Consider the following 21,995-nt stretch of genomic DNA (forward strand, 5'->3'; position numbering starts at 1 on the left):
AGAGGGAGAGAATCCCCAGCAGACTCCCTGCTGAGTGAGAAGCCGGAGACACAGGATTCCATCTCATGACCCTGAGATCATGACCTAAGCTAAAACCAAGAGTCAGACGCCTAGCCGACAGCCACTCAGGCACCCCAAGAGATGTTTTCTATTAAGGAAAAAACTCTACTCAATCAACATAACCATAAGCAATTCATTTATTGAGTCACCACAATTGAGCTTAATAAACCTTCCCTGAACAGTTACCATGATTTCAATTAAAACTTCTTCCTAATTGTGGGTTTTGTATTAAAAAAAAAGAAATAGTTGAGTTTTGCATTATGAAATTAGTATTTTCTCTCAATCACTTAAAGAAAAAAATCACAACCCTGTCTCCTGAATATGTTCATTAGTAAGTTAGACCTGTTTTCTTCTAGCCCCTCTCCCATACATTCCCATGCATACTATTATAAAAAATATATGATGGGTGCCTGGCTGGCTCAGTTGGAAGAACATGGGACTCTTGAACTTGGGGTCATGAGTTCGAGCCCCTTGTTGGGCATGGGGATTACTTAAAAAAAAAAATCTTAAAAAACATATACATAGGAAACATATGTATGTATAAAACATACATATAAACATATAAAACATAAATGTGTGTATACATATAAACATCTCTCTGTGTGAATATGTGTATCTATATACGGTTGTAATCCTTGAACAATTGAGTGCCATGTGATCAGGGACTTTATTTTATTCAAAGGCATCATGAATTTATTCATAGGCATCATGATGCAGATCTTGGGAAAATAATGCATATTCTCAGTTCATTGAGGAGGAGGGATAAGGTCCCATTATTATCAGCTCCAGCATTCCTTCTGTAGGGTACAAACAGTGGTAGGAAAAACCTTTTCTTTGCTATTTTACCCTTTTTTCAGGTTATGATGAATCCATTTAAGCAGTCTTCATAATTACTGGCAAAACATTTTGCATCTTTGACTTGGGAGTCAGCAGAAGGACATGAATAGATCATTTGTAGTAGATGAAATAAAAATACTAGTAAACATTTGGGGAAAAATAAGTAATCAAAGAGATGAAAATGAAACCAACATGAGATACTTTTTTTTTTCTTTTGGTTATCAAATTAGCAAACAAAACACATTAAAAGAGCTTACCAAATGATGAAGTAAGCACTGTTTTTACTTGGCAATGGGAAATGTACAAATGTACATTGCCAACCGAATGGGAAAATGTACATTTTAGGATGGGAATGTACATTTGCATAGTCAGAAAACAATTTGGGGGCTTAATATGTTATTGAGAGCCTCAAACATCTTCATGTTTTAACCTAGTGATTTCACTTTTGGGGTTTTTCCTAAGAAAAAAGCAGACAGGAATGCTGGGGGAAAAAAGTTCACTGCAACATTATTCATATAGAAAAACTTAAAAACAATCTAAATGTTGAACTCCATGAAAATGATTAAATAAATCAGGCTATATCCATATGATGGAATATTACACAGCTTTCAAAAATGTTTAAATGTTAAGTAATGTGGAAAATGCTCAAATTAAAACGTTAACTGGAAAAAACCCCAAATTTTATGTATTCATAATCTGAACTATATAGAAAAATTGCAAGGAAAAATGACTGAAAAGAAATAATCCAAAATGTAACAGTGATTGCCCCTAGATGATAGAATGATGGGTGATTTTTTTTTTCCTCTTCCCCCTCCTTTGTGTCCATTCTGGTGAAGAACGTCATTTTTCATGTATTTTAAAAAGTGGCTTTATAGGGGCACCTGGGTAGCTCAGTCCCTTGGGTGGTTGCCTTCAGCTCGGGTCATGGTCCTGGGGTCCTGGGATAGAGTCCCATGTCTGACTCCCTGCTCAGCGGGGAGCCTGCTTCTCCCTTTCCCTCTGCAGCTCCCCCTGCTTGTTCTCTCTCTCTCTTTCTCTCTCAAGTAAATAAATAAAATCTTTTATAAGAAGTGACTTTGTATAATTTTTTGTAGTCAGAAAAAAATTTTTTAAGGAGTCACATAGAAAAACCTCTCATATATTTACTATCATATATACAATTACTGCGACCAGGAAAGAAAGGATCCTGTAAAGGGATCAAAACCTAAGCTTTTATCTCTGTTCGGCTGCTTAATTTTCCTCTTTGTAAAATGGAAATAACAGTTTCTAACTCACAAGGCATTATGGTCATGCAGGTAAAGTCCTTGACATAGTTCATGGCACATTGTATGTGTTTAACAGGTGTTCGTTTTCTGATTATCTCAGGTACCATTTACAGAGTTGGTTACCTTCTTAGTTAACCAAGTTGGCTTAAACCAAGTTTAAGGGGTCTGAGTTATCGAGAGGGCTGGCTGGGATACTGTGACATCCGAACAGCTCAGGTGGCTAGTATCTTACTCAACTATTGAAAATCTGTTTGGAGGCAGGGCTGCAATCTAGCTTCCGACTAAGTAGGAAACCTTCCTTAAGCCTAACTTCTGTGTCAATATCTGGGTATTTCCCATACAGGACACCGCCCCAAACTGGTTTCTACTTTTAGCTCAACCGCGGCAGATTTCCTTAAATATCACTAGGCTCTCGGCCCCGCCCACATGCCCCCACCCGGTTGGTTCAAAAGCTCCCCGGGTTAGTTCAATCCTAGGGATCTTTCCAAGTTGATTGGCGGAGCAAATCGGAACTCCTTTGACTTTTTTGATTGGTCATGTGCGGCATTGGGGCGGGGCGTGTGGGAGTGTCTCGCCCGGACGCCGGGAGCTGTCATTGGAAGATGAACCCGGCATTTTCAGAGCTTCGTGCCGTCGCCTAGGCCGCGAGGGGCGGGCCTCCTCTCGATCAGGCTCTTATTGTCCTTTGCATTGGTCAGACATGTCGTCACTCACGGAACTTCGAGCTCATTGGTAAGAAAGCTCCAAGAGGCGGAGGATGATTGGTTGGTTGAGGTTCCGCCCCCGCACCAGTCGCCATTTTGAAGAGGGAGCCGAAATCCGAAAGGCAGCGGTGTGGGTAATCGTGCTCAGTGCTGTGGCAGGTGAGTAGCGGGCTGCGGAGAAGGAGCAGTAGCACTTAAGGCCTGGCTGGATTTCCGCACCATCAGCGGGCGGGAAACCAGAGAGTAGCGGTTGGCCTGCGGAAAGGGGTTGGGCTCACTGGCGCTTCTCCACCTTCTGTAGGGCCGGCGTTGTGGGGACCCGAGGGAAGCTTGGCGCGTTCACCCGTGGTCCTCTGCTCTCCTGAGGGCCGGCATCTCGAGGGGGACGGCTTGGCGGGTGGGCAGAAAAGGCATTCGAGGCTCTTCCCGAGGACCCGGTGCGCGTGCCTGTCCGCCGCGCACGTCCCCTTGGCCACCCGCTCCCGTTAGTGCCCTGGGGGTCTCGCCGCCGTTCCTCCCTGATGGATAGTTGGTGCTTGTGGCAGGGAAGGGTGAGCGGGTCGGAGAGCCCCGGGGTCTGGAACGTTTTTCCCCAGAGGGTCTCCAGAGGCTCAGCGGGATTTGGGCGCCACTGGCAGATGAGTGGAAAGAAGAGGAAAAGAGAAGCAGGAGGGAAAAACCTAGGTGGTGTACCGTGTGTAGTGGGGAGGGGGAATCGAGCACGAGTATGAGCCTCAAAGGTCATCTAATTAGGGTGTACCTCCCCCCTTCACCTTTGACATCCTTTTAGTTTTTCTCATCTATGCGATTTGTCATTTTTTGGAACCAAAGACAAGGCTTCTCTCGTTTTGTCGCCCCACAAGATTTTGATTGCTGCAGTGCTCTGGCCATGTATATACTTTACATACAGACCTATTGTGAGTGGTTTAGAGCACTCATCATTTTTTGGTTGTAGCAGTTCACTTTTACTTCATTTTTAGACGGGACAGATGCCCTGCTTCTTCTTTTTTTTTAAAAAGAATTTATTTATTTATTTGACGGAGAGAGACACAGCGGGAGAGGGAACACAAGCAGAGGGAGTGGCAGAGGGAGAAGCAGGCTTCCCGCCAAGCGCGGGGCTCGATCCCAGGACTCTCGGATCATGACGGGAGCAGAAGGCAGACACCCAACCACTGAGCCCCCCAGGCCCCCCAGTGCCCTGCTTCTCTTCTCTGGTCGTAGAATGGAATGGTGTATGCTTGGACATCATCCATGTTAAGCTACCTGGGAAACCGTTGCATTTCAGACGGGGGCGCTCTGGAATTTGGTGACTTCCCCTTTGAGATCACTAGAGTCCAGACGAATGGGAGATTGGCTGTCCTTGTTGCATTTTTGTCTCTGTTCTGCCAGGGAGTAAAGTTTTTCTTTGGTTAGCAGTTTATTTTATTTATTTATTTGGGGGGGGGGCGGATACAGAGGGAGAGAGAGAGAATCTTAAGTAGGCTCCGCGCCCAGCCCGAGTCCCAGGGCAGGCTGGATCTCACCACCCTGAGATCATGACCTGAGCGGAAATAAGAGTCTGGCGCCTAACGACTGAGCTACCCAGGCGCCCGTGGTTAGCAGTTTAAAAGGAAAATCATAGTCTTTGAAGCAAGGACTTTTTCTTATTTTTGAAGAATCTTTGTAGACTTTCAGGAGCTTGGTTAGAGGTGCAGACACAGGACTACTTTTAAGTCTTTAAAATGTCAGACTCACACTTCAAATAGGCTGATGTGTTAAAAGACTGTAGAATAAATTTCTGCAAAGCTAGTCTGTCTTTACTATTGCCTTTATAGAATCTATCATGCACTCTTCTAAAAAATAAAATATTGAACACTTATGCTATTAGAAGTCATTAGTGATTACCTTTTGGGAGGTAATGACTGGGATGGGAGACAAGGAGATCTGGGTAATCATATTTTGATTGGTTTATGACATTTCATTGAACTGTTTGGTTATCAAGTGTGTTTTTGTCTTATGTAAATTACATTTCAATAAAAAGTTAAACTGGTTGAGAGTCAGGTGATGGTCAACAGGGGATGTTTGCGGTGTCCCAGTGCTATATTTCTCCCCTCTGAAATTGACTTAGGTTCTTTTCTGGGTGTTGATACTGTTTGCTAGCCAAAGGCAACTACTACATTTCTAAAAGATACTGATATTTAACCTACCTTAAGGACTTAGCTTTACATCCTGTAAAATAAACTGGTTCTCTACTTCATTAGTTCTCATTTCAAGAGAGTTCAGATGTATTTGTTTTGGCATTGCTATAGGCTGACCAAAGCCTGCTGCCATAGAGGTAGCATTGAGACTGTGTTTCCACTTACCCCACTTGGATGCTGCAGTGGAAAAGAGAATTTTCTGGCAAGGCATCAAAAGACTTAGTTGAATTTCCCTTTGAAAACAAAACACACTACTCTTTCTTGGCCAAATTATACTTAAAATTGTTTAAATTTTTACTAGAAGTCACCTCTAATAGAGACTTGTATTTTATATATGGTGTTTTTATATCTCTGCAAAGAACAATTACTTGACTTGCTTTTCTTTTCATTTAGGTAACAGAATTCAGTCACAATGGGGAATGTTTTTGAAAAACTGTTTAAAAGTTTATTTGGGAAGAAAGAGATGCGGATTCTTATGGTGGGTTTGGATGCAGCCGGAAAAACTACCATCTTGTATAAATTGAAACTGGGAGAGATTGTGACTACCATCCCTACAATAGGTATGTTCATGACCTGTGATGAGACCGGTTTACAAGTTAGTATGTTACACTTTTACATGCCTTTTATGTTATTGAATACTTCTTTTTAAAAATCTTGTCTGCCCCAAGAGCATAAACTTTTTGAGGCCCAAACTAGGTAATTATAGAATTTCCTAATTGCTCCCTGGCATCTCTAGGACCATTGCTAGGCTTACAGGGCAATCAAACGGACACATTTAGGATAAGCACACTTAACCTTTTCTGCCTGGCAAAAAAGAAAAAGATAATGATTAAAACAGGGAGGGCAGGAGTGCCTGGCTGGCTCAGTCGGTAGAGCTTGTGACTTTTTTTTTTTAAGATTTATTTATTTTAGAGAGAGACAGAGAGTAAGCCTTGTGGGGGAGGAGCAGAGGGAAAGGGAGAGAAATCCAAGCAGACTTAACACAGCACAGAGTCCAACGCGGGTCTTGATCTTGGGACCCCAAGATCACAACGTGAGCTGAAACCAATATTCCAGTGCTTAACCACCTGAGCCACCAGGCGCTCCAGAGCTTGCGACTCTTGATCTCAGGGTTGTGAGTTCGAGCCCCATGTTGGATGTAGAGATTATTTAAAAGTAAAATCTTAGACAAATGACCAGGGAGGGCAGTTATGCCCTCTGTTCCAGTCAATTAGTGTGTGTCCCAGCCTAAGCCTGAGATGGGAGCTGGGGATCTGTTGTTGCCCCTTCAGGCCATCTTCCTTCCAGCTGGCCTTTCTGAGTGGAAGTATGTCCCCAGGAAGAATGTTCCTAGGGTGTAAAGATGCAGTATGATGTTCTTTACTCTGGCTCAAGCCAATTCCTTGAGTTGGTGTCCAGCTGAAGAAACTGCTTTGCTCCAGTGCAGGAGGAGAACCTGGCAGTAGAGTTATTGCTGCAAACTAGCTCTGTGTTTTGTGGGCCATTTTTTTGCAAAGGCAGATCTGATAGGACTTAATCTTTGCCTTATGAACTGCCTCTAGATCCGGTCTCCTGAGTAAGAATAGGCCCTGCAGCATGACATGTGAAGTAAGTAGTGTTCTGAATGTTGGATTAGTCACAGGAAACCAAATGATCAACTTTGAACTTGAGCAGTAGTTTCAGAGATTGCAACATTTGGAGAAGGAGGAAACCAGATGGAGGAAATGTTCACATCCACAATTTTAAAAAATGCTATTAGTCCAAAATGAAAATAGCATAATTGCTTGGTTTTCTCCAATTATAAAAATAATTTGAGGGGCGCCTGGGTGTCTCAGTGGGTTAAAGCCTCTGCCTTCAGCTCAGGTCATGATCCCAGGGTCCTGGGATCGAGCCCCACATCGGGCTCTCTGCTCAGCAGGGAGCCTGCTTCCCTTCCTCTCTCTGCCTGTCTGTCTACTTGTAATCTCTGTCTGTCAAATAAATAAATAAAATCTTTAAAAAAAAAATTGTGCTTCCATAATGTTAGACATACAGCAAAACATAAACAAGCATTAAAAAAAAAAACAATCTACGGTTAAGATTTTGGTGAATACCTTTGTAAAATCATATGCATGCTGTTTTCAAACTGCATTAAACAGTATGTTTGGATCTCTTTCTATATTATTTCCTCCCTGTGGAATGCTTTCCTGCCTTTTTCCTCAGTCTCCTCCCCCTTTATGTAGCTAATGCCAGCTCATTCTTTTGGTCTTAGTTTAAACGTTATGTCTTGGGGGCACCTTTCCTGATGGCCTGTTAAAAGTTTCCATAGTAACCAGAACTTCTTAGTAATTCTCAACATATTTGGCATTGCTTTCCCACTTCCCTTCCTTTCAGCAGTGTGTAGATAAGGGCAGGAGCCATGTCTGTCGTTTTCACCATTGTTCCCAGGCCTCTGGCAAAGTGCCTGGCACATAGTAGCTGTCCGGTAAATATGTGGTGAGTAAATGGGATATCCATCTTATAGTTTGTGAAACAGATGGCCCTCAGGGAATCATTCCCTTCTCCAGTGATGCTGAGCTTGGCCACATGGCTTGCTTTGACCAAGGGGACATCAGCAAATGTAATTCAAACGAAGATTGAAGAAGTGCTTGTGTCTTGAGGCTTGTACTTTTGCAACACTGACATCACCGTAAGAGGATGCTCAATGTTATGAAAAGACTACCTGGAGAGAGAGGGTCCTAGTTCAGCCTTCAGGGGGACTCCATAGCTGAAGCCCAGGCAACCCCCAGAATTGTTGGAGGGGCAGAATCATTACTCTAAGTCACTAAGTTTTGGGGCTTAAATAACAATTTATACAGATTGACATCAAATTTTAATAACTGGATAGTATTCCATTATGTGGCTGTATTTTTAATGAATTTCCACTGATGGTTGATTCAATTATTTGCGGTGATTCTTTGTCAATGACACTGAAGTAAGCATCTTTAACATTTTTGCAGACATGTTCTTTACTCCTTGCAATAATTTCTGGAGGAAGGATTGCTTTGTTAAAACTAATGTATATTTAGAGGCACCTGGCTGACTCAGTCCATAGAGCATAGACTCTTGATCTTGAGATCTAGTCATGAGTTCAAGCCCCACGCTGGCATAGCGTTTACTTAAAAAACAAAACAAAACAAAAAACTAGCAAAATAAAACTTAGGTACGTTTAAAATGTGGATACACATTGCCAAACTTCTCTCCAAAAAGGCTGTGTCACCAACTATTAAAAAGCGTTCATTTCTCCCTGGAATTTGCCAAACTGATGGATAAAAAACACTGAGAAGAAAAAGTAATGGATATATTCAAACATCCGTTGGCTGTTTGTATTTGTTCTATGACTCAATTTTATTTCTTTATTGAGTTTTTAAGCTTTTTAAAATTTATTTGCGAAAGAGTGAGAGAGAGCATGCGTGCATGTGCTGCGGGAGGGACAGCGAGAGGGGAGAGAGAATCTCAAGCAGACTGCCAGCTGAGCGCAGAGCCAGATTTGAGACTCAGTCCCACAACCCTGAGATCACGGCCTGAGCCAAAAATCAAGAGTTGGATAGTTAACGAACTGAGCCACCCTTGTGCCCCTTACTCATTTATTTTTTAAGTAGTCTCTGTCCAGTGTGGGGCTTGAACTCACGACCTGAGATGAAGAGTCCTGTGCTCTACCAGCTGAGTCAGCCAGGCACTCCGGTCCATGCCTTGATTTTAATTTGGTTCTACTGTCTTTTCTTTTTGTTAGCGTGTTTATTTGTCTCTTAGCCATTTGAAGAGGTATATCACGGGTCTGGAACAACTCTTGTCATGTGTTAGTTTTCCAGTCAGTTGTCTTTCAACCTCATTTTTTCTGTGTTTTGCCATATAGAATTTGAGGTGGCCAAACTTACCATTTTTTTCTTTTTTAAGATTTTATTTATTTATTTGAGATAGAGAGTGTATGAGTGCGGGGAGGAGGAGTAGAGGGACAAGCAGTCTCCCTGATGAGTGTGGACCCTCATGGGGAGCTCAGTCCCACAACCCTGACATCACGACCTGAGCCAAAGGCAGACACTTAACTGACTGAGGCACCCAGGCATCCCACCAATTTCTTTTTCTTTCTTTCTTTTTTTTTTTTTTTAGCTTTGATATCATTTTTAGAAAGGTCTTCCTTACTTCAGGGTCATAAAAGTATTTACCAGTATTTTCTGCTGCTAACTTTCTGTGTTATTTTTATTTTGTTTTTAAAAACATTGAAATATTTTATTTATTTGAAGTTTACTTTTCTGTTATGAGTAAGGTAGAGATTTATATTTTTCAAATGAGTAGACCATTGTTGTTCAGTAGAACATTCTGCAGTGATGGAAGTGTTCTGTGTCCATGCTGTCCAGGGTGGTACCTTTAGCCACAAGTGGCTGTTGAACACTTGAAGTGTGGCTGGTGTGATCGACAAGCTAACTTTTTAATTGTGCTTAATTTTATTTTAAAATATTTTTTAAAGTTTTTTATTTAAGTAATCTTTATACCCAAGGTGGGGCTCGAACTCACAACTCTGAGATAAAGAGTCTCATGCTCTCTGACTGAGCCAGCCAAGCGCCCCTAATTGTACTTAATTTTAATTAAATCCAAATGGCCACATATATATTGGATATGTGCAGGGGTAGATAGTTGTCCACACCCACTTATTGGGTAATTTTTCCATGCTGATTTGGTTTATTATTTTTTTATTATAATTTCTTCTTAGATTTTATTTATTTATTTGAGAGAGAGAGTGAGCGGGGAAAGGAGAAGAGGGAAAGGCACAAGCAGACTCTTTGCTAAGCATGGAGCCTGACATGAGACTCGATCTCATGACCCCGATCTCATTACTCCAATTGAAATCAGCAGTTGGAAGCTCAACTGACTGAGCCACCCATGTGCCCCATCCTTGCTGATTTTTTTTTTAAGATTTTATTTATTTATTTGACAGAGAAAGATCACAAGTAGGCAGAGAGAGAGAGAGAGAGAGAGAGGAGGAGGAAGCAGGCTCCCTGCCGAGCAGAGAGCCTGATGCGGGACTCGATCCCAGGACCCTGATATCATGACCTGAGCCCAAGGCAGAGGCTTATTAACTCACTGAGCCACCCACGCGCCCCTCCTTGCTGATTTTAAATGCCTTCTTTATCATATACTAAATTTTCGTGAGTATGTATGTCGTCTTCTAGACAACTCCCTGTTGTAGTCATTTGAACTTAATTATTTCATGCATTCCTAAGGTTTGAGAATATCTTTACAAATAATTTGTTAACTGTTTTCAGAGAGTTCCTGGTTATGTTTACTTGCTTATTTTTCCAGATTACATTTAAGATCATTTTGCTAAGTTTCACGCCCCACCTCCCTTCCCTCATCACTTTAGGATTAGAATGGAACTGAGTTTACACATTTATTTAGCAAGAATTGAGACTGCTGCAATGTAGTGAGTGCCTCTTGCTAAAACAAGGCATGACTCAAAGTGAGATTTGGAAAGTGAGCAGGCCCAGGTTGTGGTCGACCTCGACGGTCCATATTTGGGATTTGGGTGTGGGAAGCCAAGGAGAGATTATTTTTTTCTCTCTTATTTTAAATATCTTAGTCAAGCGTAAATGTGTAGGGAAGTGATATGACCATATTGTATATTTTGAGAGTTTTGATTGGAAAATGGTGAATGGACGGAGAGAGGAAGAGTAGGTACAGACAGAGTAGTTAGGTTACTTCAGTAATTGAGGCTAGAAATGACTGTCTCTTGGGTTAGGGTGGCTATTAGATATTTAGGAGGTTTTATGGGTAAGATTTGATAATGAGATTTTTAGGGGTGAGAGAGTTGAAAGTGTCAGGGATGCCTCCCAGATTTCCAGCTTGTGGGCTGAAGTCAGTGCGGGGGTAACTAGGAAAGGAGCAACTTAGAGGGGCAGGGATCTTTTTTTGTTTTTTAAATGCCCAGCATGGAGCGAAACATGGCGCTTGAACTCAATAACCCTGAGATCACGACCTGAGCTGATGAGATCAAGAGACGAACGCTCAGCCAGTGGAGCTACCCAGGCATCCCTGGAGGGGTAGGGATCTTATGTTCAGTTTTGACATGTCTTATTGGAGCCTTTGAGAGATCTAATCTAAGATGTTGGATGGAAGGCTGGATTACAAGGCTGAAGCTCAGGAGATCTGGAATGAGATAATGTAAATTTGAAGGTTGTTAGCACAAAGGTGGTAACGAAGCCCTACAACTGAGTGAGATTACCTCTTGGGACAGTGGAAAGAGGAGAATGGATGGGCCAGGACAGAGTCCTAGAAACTCCATCATTTAAGGATCAGTTAAATGTAGTTGAGCTCACTAAGTAGACCAAGGAGATTCAGCCATAGAAATATAAGGAAAATGGGAAACCAGGGAAGAGTTTCAAGAAGTGAGTGAGCAGTAGTGTCAGGTATAAAATCGAATTACGCAGGAACTGGGGAGCATTTGTTGGGTTTATTGACATGGTGATCGTTGCTCATGTTGGCCACACCAGCTTTGTAACACAGTGAAGCAGAAGGTGCTGTTGGGTTACAGGTGACGCAGTGGGTGCAGTGAATGTGACTCAGCTTCTTAGAAAAGTTTGGCTTTGATAGAGACAATCGAGGGTGAGAGCAGTTGAAGATGGGGAGTCAAGGAAGGGCTTTTTTTTTTTTTTTTTTTAAAGATATTTATTTATTTGACGGAGAGAGAGACCGTGAGAGAGGGAACACAAGCAGGGCTGGACAGAGAGAAGCAGGCCTCCTGCTGAGCAGGGAGCCCGCCGCGGGGGCTCAATCCCAGGACTCCAGGATCATGATCTGAGTCGAAGGCAGACGCTTAACGACTGAGCCACCCAGGCGCCCCAAGGAAGGGCTCTTTTGAAAGACTTAAGCATGCTGAGAAGAATGGGTTGGAGACTTAGGAGAGGTCCAGACTGTATGCTTAGATGGAATCGGCGTTGGATAGTTGCCCCCTTCTCTTCTAAGAGGGAGAGAAAGAAGTATGGGTGCAGAGGTAGGTAGGTTTCTACGCTGTTTGGTGGAAGGCGGAAGTCATTCTCATTAATGGCTTCTATTTGCCCTGAAGCACGCTGTAAGATCTGAGAGAGAGGGCGTGTGAGGTTGGAGAGTAGAGAAGGCTTGAGACACCTGTCATGGTGAATGGAAGACTAATACACCGTTTTGTAAGCTGTATATGTTTTGTTTTGTTTTGTTTTGTTTTGAATTAAGAGTAATATGGGGCTTGAACTCAAGACCCCGAAGTCAGGAGTTGTATGCTCTACTGGCTAAGCCAGCCAGGCTCCCCCTGTGAGCTAAAGATTTTGACTAGCAAGTTGCTTTGTAAATTAAAAAATACTGTCCAAATGTCAGCTGAAATTAATTTGAATTGTTTAAAAGTCTTCATTAAAAATTTTCTCCTTCTTCCCAATTTAGGTTTCAATGTGGAAACGGTAGAATATAAAAATATCAGCTTCACGGTCTGGGATGTTGGTGGCCAGGACAAAATCAGACCTTTGTGGCGACATTATTTCCAGAACACCCAAGGTAAAGATTGTCCAGTCTGTGGCCTTGGACCCATTTGGGTTAAATGTGTCTAAAGATGGATGCTTGAAGCAAAACCTTGTGCTTCACTTTATATAGACCCTCAGTCGTTCTTTCTCCACTCATGGCCCACTTAAACTTACTGGGGAGGTTTCTTTTTGGAAAATGGTCCCTGCCTTCCTCGAAAAAGTACTTGGGCATTAATGCCCTACATAGAAAACTGCTCTTAATGCAGACTAGTTAAAAAATGGCTCTCCTGATGAAGTTGTCTTTTGGTTAATTGAAAGTTGTATGTGCCTCAGACGAAGTACCAGGTTTTAGAGAAGTTGAGTTCAGTAAACTCCTTTGAGAATATCTAAAAGTCATGCCGCTGGTGAGAAAGAGATGACCAGGCAAGGCTGGAACCCCAGATGCCAGCATCTTGTGTGGCCGGGGTCCCTCCCTGTTGCCCCGCTATTCTAAAAATGTATGAATTGACACACGTATCCCAGATCATTGCCTTATTTCCTTACCACTGGTTTCGGGGGTTTTAAAAAATTTTTTAAAGAAGATTCTATTTGTCAGAGCGAGCACAAGCGGCTTCCATAATGACTCTCCGATTTGTGTGTCTTTGTGTTTCAGTCCCCTGCACACAGTACTTTTGATACCCGGAGTGTTCGTGTTTCTTGGCTTGGCACATGCCATTTTGGCCAGACTATTGCAATTCCTTATTAGTTAATGAAATGAGAAAGTGTGGGTTTGAACCACAGCTCTACTATGAAACTTTGGGAAAGTTTGTCTTTTTTGTCTCTGTTTCCTTATCTATAAAATGGAGGTAGTACCTGCTGTGTTGGATCATTTGGCTTAAATAAGATGGATTTTGTAAAATGCTTCGTTCTGCGGTTGGAAGGTAGTAGGCACTCAGATAGGAGCCTTTATTAGACTGGGTTCTCCAGAGGAAACAGAACCAAGAGGATGGATGGAGTTACACGTGTGTATGTGTGTGTGTGTCTGTCTCAGATTTATTATGAGGAATTGGCCCACATGGTTACTAGAGCCTGAGCAGGCCCAGTATCTGCATTTGGCAAGCAGGGGAACCGGGAGAGCCAAAGGTAGAAAGTCCAGTCCAAGGGCAGAAGACCAGCTCCAGGATGGTCAGGCAGAGACTTCTCTCTACTGCTTTCGTGTTCTGTTCAGGCCCGCAGTGGATTGGAGAGCACCTCCATCCTCCCCCCGCCCCAACGCTAGGAAGGGAAGTCTACTTTACTCAGTCTGCTGATTCAAACGTTACTCACCTCAGCCAGGAACACCCTCACAGACACACCCAGAATAATGTTTGACCAAGTGTCTGGGCACCCCATGGCCTGGTCACGTTGACACATAGAATTAACCGTCACTGAGCCCAAATGGTGAGAGGCTTTACTTCCTCATTCTCTGGCGGGAGTCCTTTTGCCACATGTAGTGTCACATTCAGTCACCAAGTTGGAATGCCTTTTTGTTTTCAATCTTCTATTCATAACAAGCCCGATTTTATGGAACTTCAGTAATTTGCTGTGATGGCAGGCACCTGGCTTGATCTAGGACCCTGGGGTGGGTCAGTTAGACTCTTCGTGAAACCAGCAAATGGGGCCGGTTTAAGAATGGATTTGCTGTCTGTGGTGGTGATGGGTCCAGACATCTCAGCCAGGAGTAGCCTTGGAGGCTGCCCCTGTTTCTCTTGCCGGCTCCTCAAAGGTCATGCTGTCTTTTTTAATTTGAAATTTTTTCATCAGTATGTTGAGTATGACAGACTTAATGATAGCTTTTAGCTCTCCAATAAGACACTTAACTGTGTGTTCACTTAGGCTTTACTTGTAGAGATTGAAATTTGAGTTGTTTGTGTGATTTCTTCATTGATTATATTATACAGTGTGCATAAAATGGTCCATTAGTTCCCATGTGGAAGGATTTTTCTCCTTGATTGTAGGTTCAGTTATTTTAATTCGTTAAATGGGAATACATTTATATGGTGCAAAATTCCAAAAGGTAGAAAAGAATATAAAGAAAAGGCATTGTCTCATTCCTGTTCCTTAACCACCCAGTTCCCCACTCCCATAGACAAGCGCTTGTATTCCTTCTATATTGGTCCAAAGATATTTCATGCATGTACAAGCAGCCAGAAATGTATTACCCCCTCCCATTTAAAACAAAGTTGAACACACTATTCATGTGTAAATTTACCTTTTCTAGGTTCTTCCAGTTCAAAAGTGAAGTCAATCTGATGCTTGGTTCTTTTGTTTCTCGGATAAGGATTTACATTAAAAACAGTATGAAGTGGGCCCTAATATTTATAAACCTTTATTTTTATTAGGATTGGCAAAGGGATTATATATCTGCTCCCACCCTGTCAGTTTTGCCAGGATCTCCCTGAATTTCTGGGTAACCTTGTTTGCTTAGTTAAGATCAGAGTCCTGGTTATACTACAGGTAGACTGTCACATTTTGGGGGGAGGTTTTGAATGTTCTGCACTTTTGAAATCTGTTGTGTTATAACAGACGTGACTTTGTCTCACATGCAGTCCCCAAACACCCGGAAGCCGTCTGCCGCACTTGGCCTCTCCAGAGCTAGTCAGGCCGGAGGGAAGGCCTGAGGGAAGGGCGAGAGGGGAGGGTAGGCACTGATTTTCCCTCCCAGACACAGCTGTGAAATCCCAGTGTCCAAAGGAGCCAAGAGGTCATCTTGTCCCACTACACTTCTCCTACCAGGGAGGTCCCTTGGGCAGTGTCCCCACAGGCATTGGCTGAAGCTGGGCACGCGTGTCTCCAGTGGTGGGGTTGCCTCCCGAGGGAGCCCATTGCTTCTTCAGTTCTGTTGACTCTCTGTCCGCCGACTCCTGTAGTTTGCCCCCACTGATCGTCAGTGTATGAAGAGAGCTGTATATAAAACAAGTGGAACCTCTCTCCATGGCATAGCTCTTTAGATATGTAAAGACAGCTGGCAGGCCTTCCAGTGAGTCTTTTCTGGCGATAAAATACCCCTGGTGTATCCGTTCTTTTTCATCTGGCGTGGCATCTCATTCCTTTGCCATCCTAGGCATTTTTTGAGTCCTTTCAGTTTGCCTGTGTTTTAGAGTGTGGGGTCCAGCAGCAACCAGGTAATAATATGTGCAGGATGTTCTGACTGATGGATGACAGAGAAGGCCTTTTCTCGCCCGTATCCTCGTGATCCAGCTTAGGAGCAAATTCGTTCTGGCAGCCGCTTCACGTATTTGTCTCCCAGAGGACTTACCTCAGCTAACCACCCAGTTCTTATTATATTATTGCCACAGAAACTACTGCTGAGAGGGGTGTTCCCCGTTCTGTATTTGGGTGTATGTTAGCTTTCCCCCTGGGGAATCCTCTGGAACTTGTGTTGGCCCAGCCAGTGATGACCCCGTCTGTGCACGGTTCACCCAGCTTGGCATAGACTCAGTGTGATGGTATCTTTCTTCGACCCGTCTTGGGCTTCCTGGGGATTTCTCTGATGCTGTCTAGAATGGGATCCTGCTAAGATTTCTTGACACCAGCTTCCTGGAGTTGGACCAGACTTCCCAGGTTAGGGGTACAAGACTCCCTCCATTCGGACACCTGCTGAAAATGCGGGTGTCCCCAGAACATTGTCCTTTCCATCAGGACGCAGGACCTCTAGCTCCCTGATGTGTGACATCTGCAGAGTGTTGCCGACCAGGGGTGCTTATGCGAACTTTAATGTCCCTGGGTTTTATGGGGACTTTGTTATATAAACAGGATGTAGAAGTGAAGTGATTAAGCATGAACCTAATCTTTTCTCTCTATTCTTTCTTGTATTAACCTGGGGAAAGCCTGTTTGGTTCCAAAAAGATGGGCTAGTGCAGTGCGACAAGCTCTCTAACTCGGCAGGCTCTCTAACTCCGGAGAGTAGATGTCCTTCCCTGAGTGCTTTCAATGAAACCATATGCATAGGTAGGGAGAAGCTGTAAGGACACCTAAACGTTCTCACTTTCCAGGTTTAGATCACCAACATGCTTGTGATTTCTTTCCAGGTCTGATTTTTGTGGTCGACAGTAATGACAGAGAGCGAGTCAATGAGGCTCGAGAAGAACTAACCAGAATGTTAGCAGAAGATGAGCTCAGAGATGCAGTCTTACTGGTGTTTGTAAATAAACAGGTATGTTGTTGGCTTTCTGAGTACTGGGACCAAAATTGCTGCCAGATGTTCACTTAAAAATACAGATATTTAAGTTAGATATGTGCCTCCCTCTCTCTAGTCCCTACTGTAACTTTTCCCTCCACCTCCTTTTTTCTTTTTTAAAAATATTTTATTTATTTTTTCGACAGAGAGAGATCACAAGAAGGCAGAGAGGCAGGCAGAGAGAGAGAGAGGAGGAAGCAGGCTCCCCGCCAAGGAGAGAGCCCGATGTGGGGCTCGATCCCAGGACCCTAGGATCATGACCTGAGCCGAAGGCAGAGGCTTTAACCCTCTGAGCCACCCAGGGGCCCCTCTTTTTTTCTTTTTTAAGTAGCTCTAGGCCCAATGTCCCACGTGGGGCTTGAACTCCCAACCCCGAGATCAAGACTCGTCACATGTTCTACCAACTGAGCCAGCCAGCACCACCCCCCCAACTTCCTTTTTAGCTTATGTCTTCTGTTCATTGATTCAACAGATATGAATTGAGCATCTACTAAGATACAGGCATTGTTTTGGTGACATAGCCCTGAGCAGCAAGACAGACAAAAGTCCCTGTGTTCATGGAGTTTACATTCTAGTGGTAGGAGAGTCAGTCAGTAATACATGGTGTGTCTGCTGGAAGTGTGGTAGAGGAAGGTGAGCAGAGGAGGGGCAGGCCGGCTGTGGGAAAGGGCCAGAATGCCTCCATGATAAGACAACATCTGAGCGGATTGGAAGGCCAGCGGGAAGGGAGCTGCATGGGGCTGGGAATAGCAAAGCAGCCAGTGCAGCTGGACTGGAGGGGACAGGGACAGTGAGGGAGGAGATGGTTGCATCATATGGGGTCTGTCAAGGAGGAAGAAGGGGCTTCGCGTAAATGTAGCGGAAAGTCGTAAAGGAAGAGTGGGAGGAGGGCCAAGTGTCAAGCTGTCCCGCTGTGGGATTCAAAGTGGAGCGAAGCTTGGAAAGAAGGTAGCATCATGGCATGAGGTAGAGTCATGGAACGTACCAGCCTGAGATGACCTCAGTCAGGTCGTGATGTGTTTCCTTCCACTCTCTCCGTCACGAATACATTCGTTCTGTGATTGAGCTCATGCTCATCTGACGGGGCTGCGTCCTTCGTGTTTTGTCACTTTGGATTTATCCAAGGCATTTCTCTTGCCCTTCGGGTCTTTGTAAACATGATTTTGTTTTATATTGTATTGTGTTTTATTATGTTGGTTTTTTTTTTTTTTTTTTTTTTGACAGAGAGAGATTGAGAGTGGAAGGGGCAGAGGGAAGAGCAGACTCCCTGCCGAGCAGGGAGCCTGATGCAGGGCTTGATCCCAGGCCCTTGGGATCATGACTTGACCCGAAAGCAGACGCTTAACCGACTGAGCCACCCAGGCGCCCCTTAGATTTTTTTTTATTTTTGTTTAAGATTTTATTTATTTATTTGACACAGAGAGAGAGAGAGTTCACAAGCAGGCAGAGCAGCAGGCAGAGTGAAGGGGGAAGCAGGCTCCCTGCTGAGCAGAGAGCCTGACTCGGGGCTTGATCCCAGGACCCTGAGATCATGACCTGAGCTGAAGGCAGAGGCTTAACCCACTGAGCCACCCGGGCGCCCCTAGATTTTTTTTTTTAGGTAGCTCCACACCCAGCATGAGTTCAGTGCAGGGCTTGAGCTCATGACCCTGAGCCGATCAGGACCAACTGAACCACCCAGGTGCCCCTGTAAACATGATTTTAAATGGTGGCTGGACTGTCATTCGCTTAGGCTTTACCCTACTGTTTGGTTCTATGCCAGTCTCGAATTTCACTCGTGAAGTTAATGGACTTTCAAAAAGATACTGACACTTGTTCTTTTTAATTATAAAAACAGAACATGGTCGTAGTATAAATCTGCCAGCAGTTTAGATTACCGAGTGAAGTATTCTTGCCTCAGTCTTCGGGGTAAAATAATGTTGTTAAATTTCTTCCATCTTCTTTCAGAGATACAGCTTTCCATGCCTGTATAAGCAGCTGCGTGATTGCATTCATTCTTATGTGCTGGGAATCTGCCTGCTTTCTCACGTAGCGTGTTGTGATGTCATTCCATATCAGTATCGCTAGATCTGCCTTACCACGCACGTGCCAGGCACAGTTCTAGAACTTGGAATAAATCAGAGGACAAGACAGAAATTCCTGCCCTTGTAAAACTTGTGTCCTAGTTAGAGACAGGTAAATCTAAGTCATCAACATAGCAAATAAGTCAGTTTTATAGTACAGTAACATGTGGAGAGTGCTGCATTTGATAAGATGAAGCAGGCAAATTAGGGAGGAGTCCTGGGGGCTCGGGTCCCGACGGCCTTGCCTACCACGGTGAGGACTCCGGCTCTTCCCCCTGAGAGATGGATCCGCTGCAGGGCTTGGAAAGAATGACTTGCTCTGACTTTCACTGACCACTGGGTTGAGAGTAGACTCGAGGGAAACAAGCACAGAAGCAAGGAGACCAATTCGGAAGTTATGTCAGTACCCCGACATAGAAGTGGCGGTGGTGGGCTTGGGTAGGTAGCTGTGGGCCTGGTGAGAAGTGGTCAGATCCTGCATGTTTTGATGGGGTTTCCCGAAGTGGAGTTGAGAGGTCAGAGAGAGCGAGAGAAATTGGGGATCTGCTGAGCTGAGACTGTGACTGAGGTGTTTTGTTTTTTTTTTTTTTTAAAGATTTTTATTTACTTATTTATTTGACAGAGAGAGAGAGATCACAAGTAGGCAGAGAGGCAGGCAGAGAGAGGGGGAAGCAGGCTCCCTGCTGAGCAGAGAGCCCGATGTGGGCCTCAATTCCCAGGACCCTGGGATCATGACCTGAGCCGAAGGCAGATGCTTACCCACTGAGCCACCCAGGCGCCCTGTGACTGAGGTTTTGGGAGAAGAGCGTATTTCATTATAAAAAGGCATCATTATAAACCGACTCCTGAATTTTCTTTCTCAAGGATCTTCCCAATGCGATGAACGCAGCGGAAATAACAGACAAGCTCGGCTTACATTCCCTCCGCCAGAGAAACTGGTACATTCAGGCCACTTGTGCCACCAGTGGAGATGGGCTTTACGAAGGCCTGGACTGGCTCTCCAACCAGCTCAAAACGCAGAAGTGATCGGCAGCACTCCGCTCGCCGTGCATCGTGGCAAACTCAGCTGGCCTCTTCTGTGTGCATGTGTGCGTGTGAGAAGCCGAGGATGGGTGTGTGGCTGGGAGTGGGAGCAGCTTTCTCACACTGTGCCTTAGCCATGCTACAAGAAAACCAGGCTTACATTTGAAGAAAAATCAGTGTTTCATTTAAAATGCTACCTTCCATTTCAGGAGTTTTGAGGGTCAACTTAGCAGGTGATGGAGGGGTCCAGAGGGCTTTCCTGGCACACGACAGCCTGAGAGGCCCTCGTGGTGGGCAGGAGGAGGAGAGCTGGCATGGGGCGCAGGCGGAGCTGTGCCGTCCTGGGTCCGGTGGCTCTGCCTGCCCAGAGTCCTGTTAGACTTTGGTGGCCTTTTGTAAACGAGGAAGGGCCTGTCATTCTTCCCCATCACTGCCAGAGCTCGCAGCTCACTTTTCAGTGCTTTCAAAGCAAACAGTCCTCAAGAAAAAAGACACTTGCTTGCTGCAGGGTTGAAATTGAGCTCTGAAATTTTCCCGTAAGTTATGTTCTTCCTGGTTTAATGTACTTTATTGAAAGGAACTTGAGATCTTTTTCATTAGAGTATCAAGAGTCCGTAACACTAGAGCGTCATCCAGTCCCTCCCTCATGCTAGTTCCTTCCCCTTGTTGCCTCTTATGTGCCAAATGGAGACCATTTGGGGTAAGTAACCCAGTGTGAGGCCGAGGCTCTTTACCGGGGCCACGCAGTCAAGTGAAGGGCCGGGTTACGGAAGGGAGGTGAGGGTCGTGTTTGTGTCCTTGTATCACCATCTCAGGTTTCAGGCTCCTGAGACAGCTGCTCCCACTTCTCTGCTCTGTGCTGAATGTTCTGTGCTCGAAGCAAGAGGTTCACTCCTGGGATGGAATCGTCACCAAGTTCAGTTGTCTCCATTCGGCTTGCGGTGTTGCTTAGTTTCTGTTCCCAGAACCACACACCTGTGAGTTCTGAGAGTGAAAGGATTGAGAGGTTCATTTTGGAGACGAAATTCCCGGCAACCCCTGTTATTGCCCCTGAGTTGGTGCTAAATTTTGCTACAAAAAATGCCTAATCCCAACCGCTGTCCGCGGTGCTGACTCCGTCTTCTGGATGCAGTAATGTCCTGTGTGGAGACGTGCTTTATGTTGTCTTCAAAACATTCATAGAAACGGCCTGGGGATGAGCTGGGTCTCATGTGGTAGTCTGGAGCTCGTTTGCGCGGACGGCTCTTGGCCAAATGTGTACTTACGTACTTCCCTTACTTCACCTTTGAAAATTCCTTTTTTGAGAAAAATGTTTATTCAAATTACAGATGTAGGAGGGGAATGTAAGGTGAATTTTAACAAAAGTAAACCCTGTTTGTTGATGATAATGAAGTTGATATTACTAGGAAGAAGTTTCATACCATGATACATGTGGGGTGTGATGTTTTTCTTTGAAATATTGACTTGAAAGAATGTTCCTTGCAATACTGGCATCCAAGTCCAGATTTTGTTTTAACCCTGGAGTAATTCCTGAGAAATAGTAAGGTTGTACGCCTCATATTGGCAGGGACTGTGTCTTACATTTTTGTATTTATGCTTAGTATGGTGCTGGGCCTCATTAAATAATTGTTGATTGACTGGACAATAAAAAACTTTCTTTGGAAGGAGGAGAGGACAGCCATGTGCTTCTGAATATTTTGAAAGACTTTAAAATCCCTTTTCCACTCCGTCTTGGCAGACTTACTTTATGCCTTTAGCAGTAATCCTCACTGACAGTTTTCCTGGTGCTTTCAACTGTGGTCGTCTTCTATGATTTGGAGCTGCTGGGTTGAGGGTAAGTGGGGCCACCTCAGTATTGTAACTTTGAACTTTGGATTTGGGTCCCTGAATGCCATGTTGACATCCCAGCTATGTCCCTTATTAGCTGCTGGCCTCAGGCCATTTACTCTTGGCTTCTGTATCTCTGAGCCTCAGTTCACTCCACTGTTAAATGGGGATAATAATAATACCTGCCTAATGGTGTTGTGCGGGTTCAGTGTCTGACCTTTGCACATCTTACTCTTTCCCTGGGAGTATCTTGGTGTCTAAGTGTGAATGGCAGCGCGGCTGCAAACTGATAAACACTCTTATAGGAGAAGGGAAGTGGGATGGTGGGGGGCTGTATTTAATCTCTCTTGCTCTAGTCAC

General features: G+C 44.3%; 1 protein-coding gene across 1 annotated transcript; it reads left to right on the top strand.

Moving 5' to 3' along the window:
- Positions 1–2,958: 2,958 nt before the first annotated feature.
- LOC308357095 (ADP-ribosylation factor 2) lies at positions 2,959–21,484 on the top strand. Its single transcript, XM_080826584.1, has 5 exons — positions 2,959–3,025; positions 5,437–5,603; positions 12,448–12,558; positions 16,574–16,698; positions 19,650–21,484. Exons 2-5 carry the CDS (start codon positions 5,456–5,458, stop codon positions 19,809–19,811), a joined length of 546 nt encoding a protein of 181 aa, XP_080682710.1. The 5' UTR covers positions 2,959–3,025; positions 5,437–5,455; the 3' UTR covers positions 19,812–21,484.
- The last annotated feature ends 511 nt before the right edge of the window (positions 21,485–21,995 follow it).

Source organism: Martes martes, assembly GCF_963455335.1.
Source record: "Martes martes genome assembly, chromosome: 16".
In the NCBI taxonomy this organism is placed as follows: Eukaryota; Metazoa; Chordata; class Mammalia; order Carnivora; family Mustelidae; genus Martes; species Martes martes.

What these genes read in the sequence shown, in the direction of transcription:
- LOC308357095 (XM_080826584.1), top strand. Translation starts at nt 5,456, where the DNA reads ATGGGGAATGTTTTTGAAAAACTGTTTAAAAGTTTATTTGGGAAGAAA. An exon ending in GACTACCATCCCTACAATAG is followed by an intron (nt 5,604 to 12,447) that starts GTATGTTCATGA and finishes TTCCCAATTTAG; the next exon opens with GTTTCAATGTGGAAACGGTA. An exon ending in TGGTGTTTGTAAATAAACAG is followed by an intron (nt 16,699 to 19,649) that starts GTATGTTGTTGG and finishes TTCTTTCTCAAG; the next exon opens with GATCTTCCCAATGCGATGAA.